At 42.1% G+C, this 21089-nt stretch overlaps 2 protein-coding genes across 6 annotated transcripts in view; both read left to right on the top strand.

The window, feature by feature from the left end:
- DHRSX (dehydrogenase/reductase X-linked) overlaps positions 1 to 21089 on the top strand; it is a 193196-nt gene that overhangs the window by 11220 nt on the left and 160887 nt on the right. The gene's annotated exons all lie outside the window — the stretch shown is intronic.
- The window catches only part of ZBED1 (zinc finger BED-type containing 1), an 88236-nt gene that overhangs the window by 11220 nt on the left and 55927 nt on the right, over positions 1 to 21089 (top strand). For 4 of the 5 annotated variants that reach the window (XM_084844276.1, XM_084844280.1, XM_084844278.1 and 1 more), the window contains exon 2: positions 231 to 2325. In XM_084844276.1, coding sequence (XP_084700402.1) covers positions 241 to 2325 — 2085 coding nt within the window. In that variant the 5' untranslated portion in view covers positions 231 to 240. The remainder of the gene's footprint in view (positions 1 to 230; positions 2326 to 21089) is intronic. The other variant, XM_084844281.1, reaches the window with a different exon arrangement.

A 21089-nucleotide genomic window follows, 5' to 3' on the forward strand; every position in this document is an offset into this window, starting at 1 on the left:
TGGTCAAGTCTTCGTCTACAGCCTGAATTACTACAGTCTCCACATACATGTATAGTGCTGTTGTTGTATGTCCCATTTCCAAAGGGAGTGTGGGGCTACCCTCCACCCGCAGATATATTCAGATATTGCTATGAATAAGGTAGGTTGTGTTTATTCACAAAAACACTGATTTCATATAGTTGATCAGACCTATGCTTTCTCATTTTATGTTTATCTGCTGCCTTTATCAGGTGCTCATTAATGAGTGAAGAATCAAAAGATTGGGACAGTGGCCAAGAAGCAATGGAGAATAAAAGTTTGGAAACTTCCCCATCAGACCTAAAGTTAGTGGCCCACCCAAGAGCAAAGAGTAAAGTGTGGAAGTATTTTGGCTTTGATACCAATGCAGAAGGATGTATATTACAATGGAAGAAAATCTACTGCCGCATTTGCATGGCACAGATTGCCTATTCGGGAAATACATCTAACCTCTCTTACCACCTTGAAAAGAATCATCCAGATGAATTCTGTGAATTTGTGAAAAGTAACACTGAGCAAATGAGGGAGGCTTTTGCAACTGCGTTTTCGAAACTGAAGCCAGAATCATCTCAGCAGGTTGTTCAGGACACATTAATTATGAAGGCAAGTCACAGTTATGAGAATAAAAAACATCAAGAGCTGACATCGGCTGTGATTAGCTTAATATGCGAGGGCTTATATCCTCCTTCTATTGTAGATGAGCCCACCTTCAAGAATCTCTTAAGAACAGCGGACCCAAGATATGAACTTCCTTGCAGAAAGTATTTCTGCACAAAAGCAATTCCTGAAAAATACATTGCTGTTAGGGACATTGTGTTAAAAGAACTGACTGATATCCCATGGTGTGGCATATCCACTGATATGTGGAAAAGTGAAAACCAGAACAGATCCTATGTAACACTGTCAGTTCATTTTCTCAGTAATGGCTCTTCCAACTGCCTGGCTGTTAATTCCCGGTGTTTAAAAACATTTGAAGTGCCAGAGGAAAATACTGCAGAGACTATTACCCGAGTCCTTTATGAGATATTCATCGAATGGGGAATTAATACAAAAGTTTTTGGTGCTACAACAGATTATGGGAAAGACATAGCGAAAGCTTGCTCTCTCCTGGACATTCCAGTACAGATGCCTTGCTTAGGGCAAACTTTTAATGTGGGTATACAACAAGCTTTTCAGCTGCCTAAACTGTGTGGTGTCCTGTCTAGGTGTCGGAAACTGGTGGAATATTTTCAGCAGTCTGCGGTAGCCATGTACATGTTGAGTGAGAAGCAGAAGCAGCAGAATATTTTGCACTGCATGCTTGTGAGTGATCGGGTTTTGTGGTGGGGAAGTACACTTGCCATGTTGCAACGTCTTAAAGAGCAGCAGTTTGTAATTGCTGCAGTTCTTGTGGAGGATAGCAATAATCACCACCTGATGTTGGAAGCCAGTGAATGGAATACAATTGAAGGCCTGGTGGACTTGCTCCAGCCATTCAAGCAGGTTGCTGAGATGATGTCTGCTTCCAAGTACCCAACAATAAGTATGGTGAAACCCCTCCTTCACATGCTGTTGAATACAACATTAAATATTAAAGAAAATGACTTGAAAGAAATCAGTATGGCAAAGGAAGTGATAGCCAAAGAATTATCTACCACATACCAGCATACACCTGAGATAGACATGTTTCTCAATGTTGCAACTTTCTTGGACCCAAGATACAAGAAACTACCCTTTCTCTCAACATTTGAGAGACAGCAGGTTGAAAACAGAGTGGTAGAGGAAGCAAAAAGTCTCCTAGAGAAGATAAAAGAGAACACACTGAGGCCTGAAGAACAGTTTTTTGCTGTGTCCGAAGAGCCACCAGTGAAAAAAATGGCAATTGCCTCCACCCCTCCTCCGACCAGCGCCATCAATAACATGCTTGCAGAAATCTTTTGCCAGACAGGGGGTGTTGAAGACCAAGAGGAGTGGCATGCTCAGATTATTGAGGAACTGAGCAATTTCAAGTCACAGAAAGTCCTTGGGCTAAATGAAGATCCACTCAAGTGGTGGTCTGACCGGTTAGCTTTATTTCCAGTTTTACCAAAGGTACTTCAGAAATACTGGTGCATTGTGGCCACAAGGGTCTTTCCTGAACGTCTCTTTGGTTCTTCTGCTAACATTGTTAGTGCCAAGAGAAATCGGTTAGCCCCAGCTCACGTAGATGAACAGATTTTTTTGTACGAGAACACTCGCAATGGGTCAGAAGCTGAGCCCGAAGAAGAGGATGAAGGGGAATGGGGCTTGGAACAGGAGCATGTAATTAATTTAAGTGACACAGCAAATGTAAATAGCAATTTCTTCAATATGTGAGACAGTGGCTTCATACAGAATGAACATTTATTTTCAGAGAAAGGGTGTCTGTCTTAAATTACCCCCAAAATAATTTGTCATGATAAGAATGCTGCAAATACTAAACAATTGTAACAAAGCCTTGTTTTATGGGTATATATAATATGCGTGTGTGTGTGGGGGGCTGTGGCTGTTGTCTTAGATCATGAGTGTGAATTGTGACTCCAAAACGCTGACATGGACATGAGAGTTGTTAAAGAATTCATGTACAGATTTTACATATAAGTAAAAGTAACTTCTAGCTCTTCATCTTCTATAGAGAGTACCTGAATCAAAACCCTGAATGGGCAAGCTTAATAGTTACTTGCAAAGCCTATTTGATGTACGGTTTTATTATTTTAAAAGCTTTGATATATTTTTTTCATGTATTTAAATATTTATAGCTTTTTAAAAGGCAGATCATCATCAGAGATTATTATATAAAGGGCCTAATTTTAATGAGCTGCTTCACACATTACTACTTCTAACAGAGTAATTTCTGTGTTGATAAAAGCATGTGCCCTATAATATGTCAGTAGCAGTGTTGGCAACTTTTATTTCTTTTTTGCCTTGATAGATATACTAGAGTCCTGTTGCATGTACCTGAGCATGGCTTCACCGCATGACCTTGACAGAGAAGGCAGCATAAAGGGACTCTTAAGATTTGTTGTACCAGGAAATAAATACCTAAGTTGAATTGTTGGGTTAGTACTAAGACTACCACCATAAACATCATGCGTTTGTGCATGTGTTAACAGAGATGTTACTCGGCCATTACAAGTAGATACTCCAATATTGACTGAAGTGCAAATATTTAGGATTGAGAGCAAATTTGATTCTTTACCTCACTTTTTTTCAAGTGAATTAGCATACTGTGTTGCCAAACTTAGTATTGGGCACAATTCAGTACAGAATTCAACAGTGAGCTTAAGAATACTTGCTTCTTTGCTAGATTTTGACAGTTGCGTAATATTATACCCTTTAATAGGCAATAGAGACTATATACTTCATGAAATTATAGAATTCTATTTTGGACTTTTTATCAAGGAGATGAAGCACATATTATTTTATATAGATGAAGCAAGTTTTAATTCTGTTAGGGCTCAATCCAGTGCATGTTTAGACCAAAAGAAGTCCTACAATTCCGAGCATGCTGGTCATGCTGGGAGCTGTAGAACATTTTTCCATCTAAACATGCATAGAATTGCGTCCTTAAACTATTTAAATTCAGGTTGGGATGAGTGGGTGCAGTTCATGCCAGAAACACCCTTTTCAGTAATTTTTTGAACTGAAATTCTGGAAGAATTTTCCAAATATTTTGGAGCGTTATGTTCAGCGTTAACAGTAGTTCCTCCATGTCTACATACTGGCCTGATTCAAACATAATGCAATATCACATTTTAGCCTTATCAGAATGATCTGCTGTAAGTCTTGGGTTCATGGACTCCCCCTCCCCTCTCCTCCATCCTTAACAGGAAGAAATTGAAAGCTTCCCACTTTCAGTTTTGAATAAACCACAATTTCCCCTCATGTCTGAACTGAGGAAACGGTGATTTTATTTATTTATTTATTACATTTCTATCCTGCCCAGTAGCCGAAACTTTGAATCTAACTGTGGCTAGTTTAAACAAACCACATGGTTTCAGCTTCTGTTTTTGTTTTCTAACTGAACTTAGAGTGAACCACAGTTTGCTGAGTTCAGATGTAATGGAAGACTGGGGTTTATTCCAAGCAGAGAGCGGAAGCTTTTAGCCTTCTCATCTGTGAAGGAGGAGGGGGATAGAGGAGTGCATCAGACTGAGGCTCACTGTAGCTCATTTTCATACCATAGTTTAATGTTATGTCTAAATTAGGCCTATGGTTGCTTGTTCTTTTTCACTATTAATGTGGCAAAAATTGCCTTGCATGTCTTGCAAAACGTTCCATTAAAAATCAATTTAAAATCCTATGGTTTACTTGGAGGAAGCTGGTATGTCTGCAGTGCAGATGGATGCTTCATAATCTTCATTTTGTATGTTTTTAATTGCTTTTAGTTGCATTTCATTTTATTGTTCACCAAGTTGGAAATGGTCACTTTGCTGAATCGAACAGATTTTATGTGCCGATTTCATGTGACAATGATAATATCTACAAGCAGTTCTTCTGTGGCATGTGTTAGTAATGCTGTTCATTGTATGGTGTGAATACATTCCTGATACTTGGTTACATACAGATCTCTTCCATGGTTAATTAATTTCTTTTTGAGAAAGAGTTGCACAAATTGGTACTAGTTCTTATTGTGCTATGCTGTATGGATAAGATGGAATCTACAGACTTCTGTGCCAGTTCAGTATCACAAAATTTGTTAGGACTCCAGCACAGGAGATAAAGTTTGCTCACAGAATTAGCATTTCAGCCATTTGTGAAGGAAGCCTTTGAGACACCTTTAAAACTTTTGCTTATTTTGAAGATATAATATACAGTGTTCCTCTGCTAGTCATGCAGGCCATGGTCTCATGGACAGTTGCTACAGTTGTTATGATTCATAACATACTTTACCACCAGTTTTGGTTTTATAAACAGGAGACACATACTCCGATTTTTAAACAGTTCCCATGAACCATTTATTGTTAAGGGTCAATGGTCAATTTAGAGTACATTCTAGTGATTCCCTGAGCCTCTCTTTTTGCCAGAAAGGATAGCTACTTTGTATAGAAAGGGGGCTAAAGGAGCTCTGATTCATGTGCGCACAGTCGCACATGCACATACATGTTGGCTCACTGACAATGAGCCTTTGTACATGAAGTGTGCGTGATCAATACAGAAATAAGGCACTTCCTTTTAAACCACTCTATAAAAGCACCTTCTGCTGTTTGTCTTTGCTCTTGAGGACACAGTATAAACTTTCTTATGTAAAAACCATGTACAAGTCAAATCAGTAGAACTTTCTGGCAGTCTGCTGAATATGCTGTCATAGTGTAGGCATCTTAAAATATACCTGGGTGAAGCCCATTATGGAGCATGGTTTCTATAAAGAAAGCAATATGTTCAAATGTTTGTAAGTGTATCTAACCTGTACTAATCTTAAATATTGTGATTCTCAGTGCAATCTGAAGTAGCTAAAGACACTAAAGAAGTGCATGATGAAATAGTGATGTTGATCTGGTCTGAATAAGGGTGTGATTTGCTGAATCTTAAATACATGCAACTTCCAGTTGAAACACAAGCACAAATACAAATTACAGTGGAATAAATATAGGTTACAACCAATTAATCAACTTCTCTGTATTGCAAATTTTCCTCTACCTTTAACAACTAAAGCCCTATTAAATGATTGGCCATGCCTTTTCCATATCTTTTTTTTTGACCCAGGCATTGAAGCTTGTCAGACCCTATGGCTGAACTGCAGATGCTTGCCTTTCACCACAGTTTAACTTCCTTTGCAACTGGCACTAGGTCTCATTGAAAGATGGGAAACTCCTACACTGACCACTGGTACATGTAGTCTATACTGTCTTCAGTGAGGAACTGTTGTCAGTCAAAGTCTCAGTCCCAGTCTTGCTATCTGAGATAGTTTAATTGGATATGCCAGATAGTTGAACCCAATACATTGTACATACAAAGCACATCCTTTCCCTCTGAGCTTCCCTCTACAAATGTTGTATTTCCAAAGTTGTAAATTGTCAGCTGACCTGTTTCTACTTCCAGAGCTAGTTCTGTCTTGTCTTCTTTTCATCTCTCTCACAACCGCTCTCTTTTCAAAGTCCCTTTTTCTTTCTGCATTCCAGTTTGTTCAGGCAGGGGTTCCATTTCACTGTGCAGAATGGAGTTTGACAGTAGCAGTTTGGTTGTGTTCTAAATATTTGGTTGTGTTCTAAATCTTGGTCTTCTTGGGATGGAAGGGACATCTAAGGTAATCTAAATGCAATCGTACAAACTGAAACTAGAGTATTGTAGTGAGCAGGTAGACAAAATGAGTGTGAACACATGCCAATAGAATCTAGCTGGAAAATTAATATAAGCAGTAAGCCTACTCTATCTTATATGTTCTAGCTAGAAGAGTTATTTTGCAAGCATACATGTACAGGAAAGGAATCTAAAAGTGCATTCGATTATCTTAAAGCATATATGAATATGGGGAAAAGTTGATCAAAAGTTGGATTGTGGATCAAAGCTACTATAGAACTCATCATTTACAGCTGACCAAACTTTTGAGTTGTATCCAATTAACCCCTCCTACTGATGGAATGGTCTCAGTCAATGTAATGGCAAAATGTGATTCTTCCTCTCACCTGCACCCCCGTGTGCCCTTAAAATGTGCTGGGGAATGTTAGGGGAACTTCTGGAGCAGGTCTTCAGAGGAGGGGAGGGGAAAGCCCCATTGCACAGATAGACGTTCATTTGTGTGACATTGTGTTGCCGTTATGAAACCTTCCTATGTTTCTGAAAAGTTTGTGTGAGAGTAAGCTCTTTGGACACAAATAGAAGATGCATATGAGCAGTGTTCTGTAGATGGTAAAAAAACCCCACATAACATTTGGCTCTCCTACCACTGGCCTTAATTGGACTAACTCCATTGAAATAAGAGTCTGTCTCTGGTTCTGAAAATTAAAAACCTCATATCACCCTCTTCATGTTCCTACTGAAATTTCTTATGATAAAACACTTTGCCTCTGGATAAATTCCACTTGGTGCCATTGCAAGGCATTTCTGGCCTTCAAACGTTTTGGTATCCAAATTAAAATTGTAGATGGTTGAAATGACATGTCTTAGTGATCTAAAACCCATTGTATGTCTTCTCTGCTGTGTGTGATTATTTAATATTTTATGCTTGAACTATTATTTAATAAACCAGCAAAAATTGTGTTCATAACGTAAATCGTGGGAAAAAACCCACCCTTCAGCATATTCTTCAAGTTGTCTGATTCTATACAGTGCACTGGAATATAGATATATATACTGAACGATTTCATCTTCAAATACATACATGTACACTAGGTGTGATACAGTTTTCCAAGAGGGGGAGTCAACCTAAAGTATGTGTTGTTGCTACGTATAAACAGAGACAATTTCCTTTTTCACCGCTAACTGTGTCGGTAATGCGCTAACTTTTTTGAGGCTAGATACAAAGCTATTCTCCTATTTGGTGGCATAAGCTTCTGTTCCAGATTTTCTTCCTGTGTGAATGAGCAGCTCTTCCATGGATAATGTGGTATGCTGGAATTATGTCATCTCACCTTGTGGCCATAGACTTTTCTGGCTCTGCAACATCCTGGAAAATAGGCTTTTGCTGGGTAGAATGCAGTTGAGTTAAAATTGAAGGGTTTTGAGCTGATATTATTCTTGTCAGTGGGTCTCTGGATATGATTTGTCCAGACGCATATGTATTGCAGGCAATAAGGATCTCTCTGTTGTGTGTACCCATATCAAAACAAGTTCTAAAATACATATATGTACAATTTACATATTGACCAAGTTATTGTGAAATTTGTTCTCTGATCCTAAAGAGATTTTTGATCAAACAGCAGCCTCCTTCACCCCATTCTGCCTGAAAAACTGTTTGCCTTTGAAACTCCCCTTAGTTTCAATCTGTGATATAGCATGGTGGGGGCAGGTCAGCAGTGTGTGTGTGTGTGTGTGTGTGTGTGTTCTTGTTTTTTAAACCCAACAACAAACCTTAACAATTCCTCAATCCTTTGTAAGAGATTCAGACCATCAGATGTTTAGCATGTATATGATATAGATACTGAAAACATGAAGTACCCCAAAGTTCAGTCCTGCTTGCAGTGATCCCCAGTGCTTGCCTTTCTTGCAAATAATTTTTTTGAGGGAGCTAGTACTGGCATGTGCTGCAGGGCTTCATCTCTTGATCTGTGCTTTTGGTTAAGTAAGGCTGTTTTAAGCAAGGGTGGACCTTCCCACTGGGGTCTTCATGAGAGCAATTTAAACCACTTAGTAGATGTCAGTAGAATGGTGAGGAGGACTTTGGTGCTCTCAAACCTGAAGTGTAAGTGATGTAAATAGGGAAAGCTGCTGTGTACTACAAAGCAGCCAGTAGTTCTGTGCTAATGGGAAGCGGAATAGAGGATTGAAAACTGTAAGGAATAAACCACCCTACAGTCTACTAACTTTAATTATATTTCCTCAGTCTTTATTCAGTGTGTTTCTTAATATGGTCAAATGTTAAAGTTCTAGGGGGGGAAGTTGGTGGTGTTTGTTGTTCAGCATCTAGCAGTGACACATACTTGAACAATCTGTGAAAGGGTGCTGCAGGACATACTTTCAAAGGGCAAAAGTGATCTAGAGTCATTGTAATTTAAAGAAAATAGAATTACAAGTTTTATCCTTTCACTGAAATGTTCCAAAAATGGGTTGAAAAGAAACTGGTTTGGAACTTGGAGCACATGGCCTATTTCCCTGCAATGACAACTGCTGAATTCACTTCAGTCTGGTTTGTTTATGGATTAAAAGTCTGAATTCGCTTCAGTCTGGTTTGTTTATGGATTAAAAGTCTGAACAACACTTAAGTTCAGGACTGACTTTTCATTCAGCTTGAATAAACAAACAGTAGTAGGACTGACATTTCTGCTGAAACATAGATATGGCACACATTTACAGGTGGATTCTTCTATTAACAACTGTATAATGGAAGTCAACAGGTAAAAGTTTACCTAGCATGGGAGTGAAGTGACAGGTAAAGCATCACCTGTTGACTTCTGCCTGCTATGGGTGTAGTAAAGATGAAAGTTCCATGTATGATAGCAAATGCGCTGTGGCTAAAACAGTCTGGAGTTTCTTGTTTGTCTATATGGGTAATTTCTAGACAGCAGTCTTTGGATAATAACTTGAGAAGCTTGACAGTGTTGCATAGAAAACTAATGCTGCTTATGGATTTGATCAAATATATCTAGAAACATCAGAGCATAGAAGGAGTTCTCAATTTTATCTTCAGTTTCTGACATGAGTCCTATTTTGAAATTCTGGAAATCAAATTTTAGAAGCTTATTCTGCTAGAGAACAAGACAACGAAATAACTACAGTTATGTGGACATGGCTGCTGTATAAAGCTCTGTTGAATGCTGCTTTTGATTCTGAGGTATGGTGCAGTCAAATTGAAATATGAATAATGGATGCTAAAATATCAAAAGTGTTTCATATAAAATACATTTCATGAGTATTTTAATTTGCATATTTAGTCTTGTGCTTTCAATTAAAAAAACTGACAGAAGATCTACTTTTATTAATCTGTCCAGTTCTTCTGTGCAAATTAACTGGAATAGCAGTGCTATAATACGGATACCTTAAAACAGTTTTTAAGTTAAAAAAAAAGAAAAGAAAGTAAAATGTGGTTGGTCAGTTGTATTTAAATAGGAAGAGGGCCTATCTCAGAATATCTTTCCTGGGTTCTACTGACTATATGAAATAAAATATTGGATGCTAAGTGTCAGGAGCACCCTAGCTGCTTCTTAAAGTCCCCTCCAGTTGCCAAAACAAGACTCAGACAAAAGGGATTTCCAAGGCTTTATTCCTTTACAACCTAAGGACTCTTTCAGATGCTAATTGCCAGCGACTAAGCAAGGAACTGCATAGTGTATCATAGCAGAGTAACCTAAGCTCCATGTACGCAGTTGGTCCCCATTTGGAGAAGGGTGGGAAAAGCTCTGAAACTTATAGGCTAGGAGGGGAGGCTCCCACCCTTACCCATGGGGCATCGGGATGCAGCCGTTGCCGTAGCGCCAAGCGGGCTGAGTGCCTCCTCTTGGCACCCTCCACCTCACGCCTCTCTCTGCACCGGCGCCTTCCGTCTAGCAACAACCACTCTTTCGCTGCCAGGGTCACTATCTCAGGAATGTGAGCAGGGGGGGCCTCTCCCTGCAGCTGTGCCTCTGAGAGATGAGCGGGCTCCTCTCCCACGGGTTGTAGCTCTTCCTCAGAATCAGAGCTGCTTTGGGGCTCTTTGGGCTCAGTTCCAACCCTGACACTAAGTTCCAGTGAGTAAAATTCTGCTCACAGAAATGGCACTACACCTGCTAGTTGAAGGAGGGGAAGGTGATTTTTGCTGATTCTCCCACTGCACCCCTGAAAATCCGCTCCAGAGGATTGGGGGAGCCCTCTTGAGCAGTATGGGAGGTGTAGCACAAAGGACTGCAGAGGGAAGGGGAAATTGGTGAAAGTTAACCTTTCTCTCCCCCCCACCCTGCGCGATTAGTAGGAGCCTCTGCTGCATCAAAAGCCATTTTGTTCATGAAAATGACCTTTGGATCCAGCCCCATGTGCATATATGTGGTAATGCTGCTGCCTGTATTTTGTTAACTTTAGTAAATAGTATGCAAGACAACACAATGTTGATTTATTATTAAACAAATGATCCATGGGTTGGATCCACACTTACACTGCTGTCCTATACACACACCAGAGAGTAAGTCCAATTTTAACTCAGTGGGGTTTATATCTGAGTAGACATACTTACACTGTAAGTTAATTCCACTTAAGTCTCATTGAAATCTATGAAAAGTTAGTCATGACTAACGTCTCACTCAACTCAGTGGGACTCATAAAGCCCACTGACAGGTATCCCTTTCTTATCCATGTGAGAACAGATGTTACCGCCAAGCAGAGCTACGAAGAAACCACGCCAGACTTTGAAGCTTTGGGAAGGAAACTCAAGAACTTTGCGGCCCAGATAGTTTTCTCATCCATCCTTCCAGTAGTTAGAAGAGGGATAGAAAGGGAAAGAAAAATACTCCAAGGGAATGACTGGCTACAAAGGTGGTGCCAACGCGAGAGATTTAGATTCTGGGACCATGGGCTATACTTCCTGGAAGATAGACTGTTGGCAAGGGAAGGGTTGCACCTTACAAGAGCTGGGAAGAATGTGTTTGGCCACAGCGTGAAGAATTTCATCAGAAGGGCTTTAAGCTGAATCCTACAGGGGAGGGAGACGTAAAGTTGGGGGTAAAAATGGACAAAAGCTCATGCATCACAACGGATACAACAACAGCCCTAATAGTGGTCCATACTAGTCTTCAAAAATATGTAGGAAGAAAGCCAGACTATAAAGCACATGTCTGTATACTAATGCCCAGAGTATGGGAAACAAACAGAACGAACTTGAACTCTTAATACAAGAGGGAAGTTATGACTTGATAGGTGTAACTGAGACTTGGTGGGATGACTCCCATGACTGGAATACAGCAACTGAAGGATATAACTTGTTCAAAAAGAACAGGAGGAGCAGAAAGGGAGGTGGGGTTGCACTATATGTGAAAAATACATATCTCTGCACGGAAATACAGGAGAATCAGCTTGGTAGCCCCATCAAGAGCATCTGGGTTAAAATAAATGGAGCAAAGAATAAAAGGAACATGGTGGTCGGAGTCTACTACCGGCCATCCAGTCAAGGAGAAGACGAGGATGAAACTTTTGAAAAGCCAGTTGCCAGTGTTTCAAGGAAGTAAGATGTAGTAGTAATTGGGGATTTCAGTTTCCTCAATATTTGTTGGGAGACAAATTCTGCAAAACATGGCCACTCCAAGAAATTCCTGACTTGTGTTGCTGATAACTTCCTCCTACAGAAAGTAGAGGAAGGAACTAGAGGATGGGCTATCCTTGTTTTGATCCTAACCAAGAGCGATGTCTTAGTGGATAAAGTAGCAGTTACAGGAACTCATGTTATACTTGAGTTCTTGGTTTTAGAGCAGCAGTCCCGAACCTTTTTGGCACCAGGGACCAATTTTTCCACGGACCGGGGGGGGATGGGATTGGGCCGCAGCAGGGGTGTGGGAACCCCCCTTACCTTGGATCTGTGGGGGGGGGTGATCCGTCCCATCCCCCCTGGAATCCTCGCCGGCCTTGGCCGGTTCCACTCCGCAGTAAGTCCGCAGAGCTGGTGGCTGGCTCCGGCCGCTGGCAGACTTCAGGCCGCTGGGATGCAAATGGCATCTGCATAGCAGACGCCATTTGCGTCCCTGTTCTTTGCAGTAATAGGCTATGTAAAGATTTACGTAGCCTATTACTTGAAGAACAGGGACGCAAATGTTTGTGTCCCAGCGGCCGGAAGTCTGCCAGCGGCTAGAGCCAGTCAGCAGCTCCGCGGACTCGCTGCGGAGCTGGCCAGGGCTGGCGAGGATTCGGGGGGGGGGGCGGATCGCCTCCTCCTGTGGACCCAAGATAAGTGGGGTTCCCACACCCCTGCTGCGGCCCAGTTCCTAACAGGCCACGGACCAGTACCAGTCTGCGGCCCAGGGGTTGGGGATCCCGATCTAGAGGAAGCAAAAGCCAAGTGTAGCCAAACGCCTTCCCTGGATTTTAGGAAAGCCAATTTTAATAAACCCAGAACAATAATAAGTAAGGTCCCATGGGAAACTACTCTAATGAGAAAAGGAGTCCAAGATGGGTGGGAGTTTTTAAAAAAGGAAATTCTCAAGGCACAATTACAAACAATTCCAACAAGAAGAAAAGGTAGAAGACAACAGAAGAAGCCAATGTGGCTTCACAAAAAGCTTAGCGATGACCTGAAAACAAAAAAGCACACATACAGGAAGTGGAGGGCCAAGCAACAAAGGAAGAGTACGGGTAGGTAGCACAAAATTGCAGAGATGGCGTCAGGAAGGCTAAAGCTGAGAACGAGCTGAGGTTAGTGAGGGATGCTAAAAGCAACAGAAAAGCTTTCTTCAGCTATATGCATAGTAAAAGACAGGAAAAAAAGGAAAGAAAGGGTGGTTCAGCTATTAAATAAGGATGGCAAAAAGATAACAGATGACAAAAGGCAGAGGTGCTGAATTCCTACTTTGGCTCAGTCTCCTCCCAAAAGAGGGTCTATGACCCCCCTGGCAAAGGCGAAGTACAGGCTGAAGGGGCAGGATTGCAGCTTGAGATGGATAGGCATATGGTCAAGGAACACCGAATTACTTTGAATGAGTTCAAATCTCCAGGGCCAGATGATCTGCATCCTAGAGTAATAAAGGAACTGGCAGAAGAACTCTCAAAACCACTGTGTATTCTCTTTGAGAAATCATGGAGGAAGGGTGAAGTGCCAGATGACTGGAGGAGAGCTAATGTGGTCCCTATCTTCAAAACGGGTTAAAAGGAGGAACCTGGGAACTACAGACCAGTCAGTCTGACATCAATCCCTGGGAAAATTCTGGAGCAGATGATAAAGCAATGCCTCTGTAAGCACCTTGAAAACAATGCAGTGATTACTCGAAGCCAACATGGATTTGTCAAGAACAAATCCTGCCAGACTACTCTGATCTCATTTTTTGATCAGATGACCTCCCTTGTGGACTGTGGGAATGCTGTGGACTAATAAGTGCCCCATGATAACCTGATGAGCAAACTAGCTCAAAGTGGGCTAGATGAAACAACGATCAGGTGGATCCACAGCTGGCTACAGAATGGGACTCAAAGAGCGCTTATCAATGGGATCTTCTCAAACTGGGGAGAGGTAACAAACGGGGTACCGCAGGGCTCGGTCCTGGGCCCAGTTCAACATTTTTTATTAATGACTTGGATGAGGAGGTGCAGGGAATGCTGATCAGATTTGCGGATGACACAAAATTGGGTGGGATAGCTAATACCTTGGAAGACAGAAACAAAATTCAAAGTGATCTTGATAGACTGGAGCGCTGGGCAGAAAACACCAGAATGACATTTAATAGGGATAAATGCCAAGTTCTGCACCTAGGAAAAAGATACCAAATGGACAGTTACAAGATGGGGGATACGTGGCTCAACAACACTACAAGCGAGAAGGATCTTGGAATTGTTGTCGATCACAAGCTGAATATGAGCCAGCCATGTGATGTGGCTGCAAAAAAGGCAAATGCTCTTTTGGGCTGCATTAACAGAAGCATAGCTTCCAAATCCTGGCAAGTACTAATTCCCCTCTACTCAGCACTGGTTAGGCCTCTTCTGGAGTACTGCGTCCAGTTCTGGGCACCACACTTTAAGAAGGATGCAGACAAACTGGAGAGGGTTCAGAGGAGGGCAACAAAGATGATCAGGGGACTGGAAACAAAGCCCTATGAGGAGAGACTGAAAGAACTGGGTGTGTTTAGCCTTGAGAAGAGAAGACTGAGGGTAGATAGGATAGCCCTCTTCAAGTCCTTGAAAGGTTGTCACAGAGAGGAAGGCCAGGATCTCTTCTTGATCATCCCAGAGTGCAGGACATGGAATAATGGGCTCCAGTTACAGGAAGCCAGATTCCGGCTGAACATCAGGAAAAACGTCCTGTTAGAGCAATACGACAATGGAACCAATTACCTAGGGAGGTGGTGGGCTCTCCCTCACTGGAGGCACTTCTTTTTCCCAGGAACACCGCCTCCTCCCAGAAAGTTTGGGAAAACTTGAAAGACATAGAAAACTTGCATTTTTAACTTTCTAAACCTATTTTGCTTCTCTATATTATTTCTTATTTGTTACGTTTACCTCCTGCCTTTTCCTCCAAGGAGCCCAAGGCAGTATACATGATCCTCTTTTTCTCCATTTTATACTCACAGCAACCCTGTGAAGTGGATTAGGCAGAGGCAGTGACAGGCCCCAGATCATTCAGTGAGGTTCACGGCCGAGTGGGGACTTAAAGCCAGGTGTCCCCAGTCCACTTGAACCACTACATCACACTGGCTCTGTCATAAAATACATTATTTATAACTTGGCATATATTATTGTACTATTTGGCATATTTATGAAATTCACATAGCAATTTTATTTATTTCAGTATTTTTAGACCACCCTAGGATAAAAACCCTCCCAAAGGGAGTTTACGTCAGACAATCCTATGCACGTTTACTCAGAATTAAGACCCACTGTGTTTATTGGAGGTTATCCCTGGTGAGGGTGCTTAGGACTGCAGCCTCAGAAGTACGAATGCCGTAGTTTTGTACGAGCAAAATTGTAAAAATACCCAATCATAGAGAGCACATGTTTGTTAGTTTTTGTTGTCCAAGTAGTTGGAAAAAATAAATGTTGAAATGGAAATCATAAACTTCCTAGTAAACAGAAGACAGTGTATTAGACAGAAACTGTCTCAGTCACAATATTAAGAACAAGCAGCAAGTTTGGATATATAGTTAAACTTCATAACAAGTTTGACTTCTTCAAAGTGTATTATGCTATAAATTCTCTTGTCTTACATAAAAACCTTCACGCTACACATTTTGAATGAGCCTTGTCTTAAAAGCATTTCACTCATTATAAAAGGGAGAATATTTCATAGGAGGTTATTTCTTCGGTTTCCCAAAATTTCTAGTGTTTCCATTGGGGAAAAAAAAGTCCTCAGAACCTGCTCCCCCTTCCAGAAAAAAATGTTGCTGCTGTATTTTCCTGGGCTTTTTTTCTAAGTGTTCACATCTCTAGTTTGGTCAGTGTTTTAAAAGTTTTTCATAAGATGGCTCTTATCCCTGCCAGTGCACATCTCTGTTGTAGTATTTTATATTTTTTGCTTTTTAGTGAAGGTTCACTGAACTCAATCTTGAATACTTTTTCACTTCTGCGCTTACTGGATATAATTATAATAACATCTTAACTGATTGTTCGGTTCAGAAGTGAAATGATTGCCTTGTCTTCAAGGGTCAAGTACTCCCAGCAGTTTCCAATCACTCTTATCAGCAGCCAACCTAAATCGTGGTGTATTTGATTTTTAGAAAGAAAAGTGCCTTGTTTTGAGCTTTAGAGATCCTGCTGGTTAATTCAGCCAGTGTGCATGTGAGTGCGAGGCACACTGCATCTGTTCACAAACCTTCTCTTGATTATTATGTCACATGTTCTAGGGCCTAGGGCTAAGCCCATGCGAATATTGGCTCCAAAAAAGTCAAAATTTTCCAGTGCATGCTTGATCTGATTAGCAAGCGATAACTATTCTTTGATGGTAACTGAAATTCTAAGTGGAAAACTGGAACTGGGATTTTAAAAATCAATTTGACGAAGATGCTTGCCAAATTGAATTTAGCTTTTCTCTTAAAGCACAGGAAGCAGATTCTGGCTCAGTATTTGGAAATCATGGGCAAACCTTTATGAAATTTTGCCATATTCAACATGTAAACAGTTTAAGATTCTCCTCTATTTATTGCGTGCATATCATGTTACTCACATTGGCTTAGAGTGGCCACATAGGAGGGTTTTTTTTAAAGCTGTTGTATCAAAACAGTTATTGTAAGTACTACTAATCACTTTCAAAGTTCCTAAAGTTTTCTAGGCACTATACAGGGATTAAGAAATACTTTCCTGCAAGCACACATTGATACAAAACAGATACAAACAAAAGGATAAAGGAAAAGAAGAGGAAAATAAACTAATTCAGGTACCACTTCTTAAAAGTTATGTAATTAAAAATACTTTATTTGAAGATTTTCAAGTACAGAAGAGCAATACATTAGCCAACATTTCATTAGCCAGCATTACATTAAGCAGTTATTTGAAACATAATAGCCAATTTTCACTTAGGTATTGTTTTTCAGAATCACCTGAGATTAAATTTATTGAAAGCATAACACGCAACACATTAAAAATCGCAACGGGCTCCATCCAGTATCAGAGAAGTGGAGTTGTGCTCATGTAATGGGGCTTCCCTCTCTTGCCCTCCCCACCGCACCCCCAAATTTTCTTTCCAGAGCAGACTTGGGGTGCATCTGGAGGCAGCTTCAGGAGGGTGAGGGAGTTCCACCAGTAGTGCCCATTTTATTGGCGGACAGTCACCATTGGAGACATCCGCAATCTCTCTCTTCTAGTGACTAGCTGGAATGGCTGGTGAGACAGTTCTGGGAGAAGAGGAGCCAAATGGCATTTGGTCACTTCCAGGCTGATGGAGTAGGTTTAATGATCTCTAATGCACGCCCAAGCAAATGCCTAATTAATTAATTAAATTTCTTACTCGCCCACCCAGCCGGTCACCTAGCCACTCTAGGCAATGTACAATAAAACAACAGTTTAAACCAATAAAGTTCCACATTAAAACATCGTATTTCTAAAAATACCCTAACCCACCCCAAATGCCTGCCTGAACAACCACGTTTTTAATGTGTGGCAGAAGCTCATTAAAGAGGGGACATGGCGGAGTTCCCTAGGGAAGGAGTTCCACAGGGGGAGGGCTACCACAGAGAAGGCCCTCTCCCTCGTCCTCACCAGCCTAGCTGTCCTGGCTGATGGGACAGAGAGAAAGCCATCCGAGGTTGATCTTGCTGAGCAGCCTGTCTGGTGTTGCTGGGGGTGCTCCCTGAGATAGGCTGGGCTGGAACCATATAGGGTTTTAAAGGTCAAAACCAACACCTTGAATTTGGCCCGGAAAACCAAATTCAACTTTGTAACCAGTGCAACTCATTCAGCACTGGAGTGATATGATCACACCGACAGCTGCCTTTAATCAGTCGAGCCTCTGCGTTCTGCACCAGCTGCAGCTTCCGAACCATCTTCAAGGGTAACCCCACGTAGAGCGCATTACAGTAGTCTAAACGAGAGGAGACCAGGGCATGTACTACCAATGGGAGCAGATGGTCGGGAAGGTAGGGACACAGCTGCTGTATCAGATGGAGTTGGTACAGCGCTGTCTGGCTCACAGCTGACACCTGAGCCTCCATGGAAAGCTGGGAGTCTAAAATGACCCCCGGGCTGCAGACCTGGTCTTTCAAGAGTAGCAGTACCCCATTCAACACCAGGTCGACATCCCCCAACCTCTTCTTGTCTCCCACCAAAAGTACCTTGGTCTTGTCAGGGTTCAGCTTCAGCTTATTCCTCCCCATCCAGCCACTCACTGTCTCCAGACATTTGAACAGGGATTCTATGGCCAACCTTGGTGAAGATTTGAAGGAGAGGTAGAGCTGCGTGTCATCTGCATATTGATGACACCGTGCCCCAAACCTCCTGATGATAGCCCCCAGCGGCTTCACATAGATGTTAAGTAGCATCGGGAAGAGGATGGAACCTTGTGGCACCACACAAGTGAGCGGCCACGGGTCCGAAACCTTCTCTCCCAGTGCTACCCTCTGGTACCTGCTGGAGAGGAAGGACTGGAACAACTGCAATACAGTGTCTCCAGTGCCCAACCCCTCCAGGCTGTCCAGGAGGATACTGTGGTCAATGGTATCAAAAGCCGCTGAGAGGTTGAGGAGAACAAGGAAGGAGCATTCGCCCCTATCCAAAGCCTTCCTCATATCATCCACCAATGCGACCAAGGCCGTTTCTGTCCCATGCCCAGGCCTGAAACCTGATTGAAATGGATCTAGATAATCGGCTTCTTCCAAGTGTGCCTTCAACTGCATCGCCGCCACCTCCCTCTCAATCACCTTGCTCAAAATGGCAGATTCGAAACTGGGTGAAAGTTTTCAGGACTTGGGGATCCAAGGAGGGCTTTTTAAAGAGAGGTCTTATCACTGCCTCCTTGAGAGCTGATGGCATCACTCCCTCCTCAAGGGAGGCGTTCACCACCACCCTGATCCCCTCACCCAGCCTCTCCCTGCAGCTCATAATGAGCCAAGATGGGCCAGGATCAAGTAAGCAGGTGGTCGACCTTACAGATGAAAGCATCTTGTCCACTTCATCAGAAGGAAGAAGCTGGACCTGATCCCACAAACCTGGTTTGCCACAGACTGCCTCTCACTCTCTAACTGTATCCATGGTGCACGGAATAACACTCCTAAATGCCTTGTAGCATTCCCATTACTATCAAGTCTTCCTAGTATGTCCACGATGTTCAGGTGTGTGAGCAGACCTTTCTACATGTCTAGTTCCTTGTTTCAAAGTTAGCTTTGGGTTCCTGAACTCAGTTGGAAGGCTGACCTCTTTAAGACTGGATTATTGGGAACAATTTGAAGATGAAAATTCTACATCTGCAACTATATGTGGCGCAATATGGTCTACTGTCGCTGTGCCATTATGTTCAGTCCATCTAGGCTCTGATGGAGCAAAGCGGAATAGGTTCTGGGAGAGGGTGTTAGACATAGCTAAAAATGGGGCCATTTATCAGAGGCAGTATCCTTCTGATTATCAGATGCTGGGACAAATGGTGGATGGCTATTTCCAGCATGTTCCACTTGGTAGCATTCATGGGAATTGTAGAACTGAATATTGTTGGAGGCGGAATGCTTGACCAGCTGGACCTTTGGTGTGACCCAGCAAGGTGATTCTAATTAGTGGTAGTCAATAGAAGCCCCTAGGAAGTGGGTGTATGCTCTGCCAGCAGCTGTCAGCCTGAGCTCAGGCTGGGAGGCCTCTGTTTGACATGAGAAAGGAAACTGCAAGAAATACATGGATGCCAGCCCATGTGTTTACTGCTGTTTTCTTTTTCTCAGTCAGCTGGGACTCGGGAGGAGGCTGTCTGAGACCAAAGGAGGCTTTTAGATCCAGCCAACTTTAAAAAAGTCACAAAACAACACCTGTATTTGCTTGTTTCCTGCACTTCTCCTTCACCTTGTGCCCAAAGAAGCAGCACACCAGTCTTTTAACCTCCAGTGGTTAGGAACAGGCTACCTAGATTTGATGGGCGGCTTGAAGGCCTGTTATTATTTGCTGAACACTGAATCTTGGAAGCATTCCCATTTCAACCCTATCACCCCAGTGTAACTGGGGAAACGCTAGTTACCGAAAGGACCAATGGCATTTTTTTTTCAACTTCTATAATGTATGGTAGTTTAAAAAGAACTTGACAATTTGTTAAGCCTTGCTATTAAAAGATTCTGGACTTGCATGTCTGATTTGAAATAGAGATAACATATATTAATCCAAATACTGTTATACATTCAGGGAGCCATGCTTTCTTAATATCTAGAATTTCTGTATTTAATGAAAGGCTCCTGAACTTTTGAAAAGTTGGCCTAGAACCACTATTTAGCCTAGTATGTCTTACCATGGTGAAGTTCATATTCTGTTCTGGCATCTGCGCTTTACTACTGGATCCAATTAGCGCATGCTGATGTACATGCATTCTTGTACAGTGAGTATTAGAAAAAGTTCCAATAATACTATGCTAAATGTACATGCCTTGGGCTATGTGGTATGTACTTCATGTAAGATGTTAATTAATATGCTCTGCAGAAATGTGGATGAGAAAGCTAGCTATCAAGTTTCCATAGAATTCTTTGCCAAAGCCCTCTTGTTCTCTTACATCAGGGATGCAGAATGAGATGGGGCTGAAATGCAACCCTCTCCCCCCAGCATATTTTAGCTTAAAGTTCTTACTGCCAGTACCAGCCTTAGGAGAAACATTTCAACCTTCTACAGTGGGGTGGGGGAGGGGCTGTGCAAACCTTGGAAACCACCTAACAATCAGTGATTGGGGGAAAGGGGGTGGGGACAGGGGAAGTGGGCACGGCCCTCTCAGGAACTCCAGAGGGCCCAGTTTGGCCCCTAGGCCTGACATTCTGCTCTGCTGCATTACACAAAGGAAAAGCTTTAAAATATAATAGTGTGTCTCTTCACTGTGTGAGGTCAAGGCAAATGTTGGTGTGATGGATCCAAATAAGGGGTTTTTTACATGTCAAATAAAATAAAGATAATGCCTATTTATTTGTTTGATTTCTACCTTGCTACCAAGAAAAATGGCACTCAAGACAAGAGTGCTACCGGACCATCAACTGTGGTGAAAGTTCATGAGAGCTGAGGAGTTAACATAAAGCTAAGGTCCGTTATTCTTTGGAACCACTGTGGAAAAGCTGGGAAAGAAGCCATCGCGCATGTGACCGCCATTTGCATAATCCCCTGTGCTGCAGTGTGGGTTGGTGTGTCATCCAGACTGGGTGGCTTTATACCCA

Source organism: Heloderma suspectum, chromosome 3, assembly GCF_057233095.1.
Source record: "Heloderma suspectum isolate Gila_16-S chromosome 3, 16-S_ref, whole genome shotgun sequence".
Lineage (NCBI taxonomy): Eukaryota > Metazoa > Chordata > Lepidosauria > Squamata > Helodermatidae > Heloderma > Heloderma suspectum.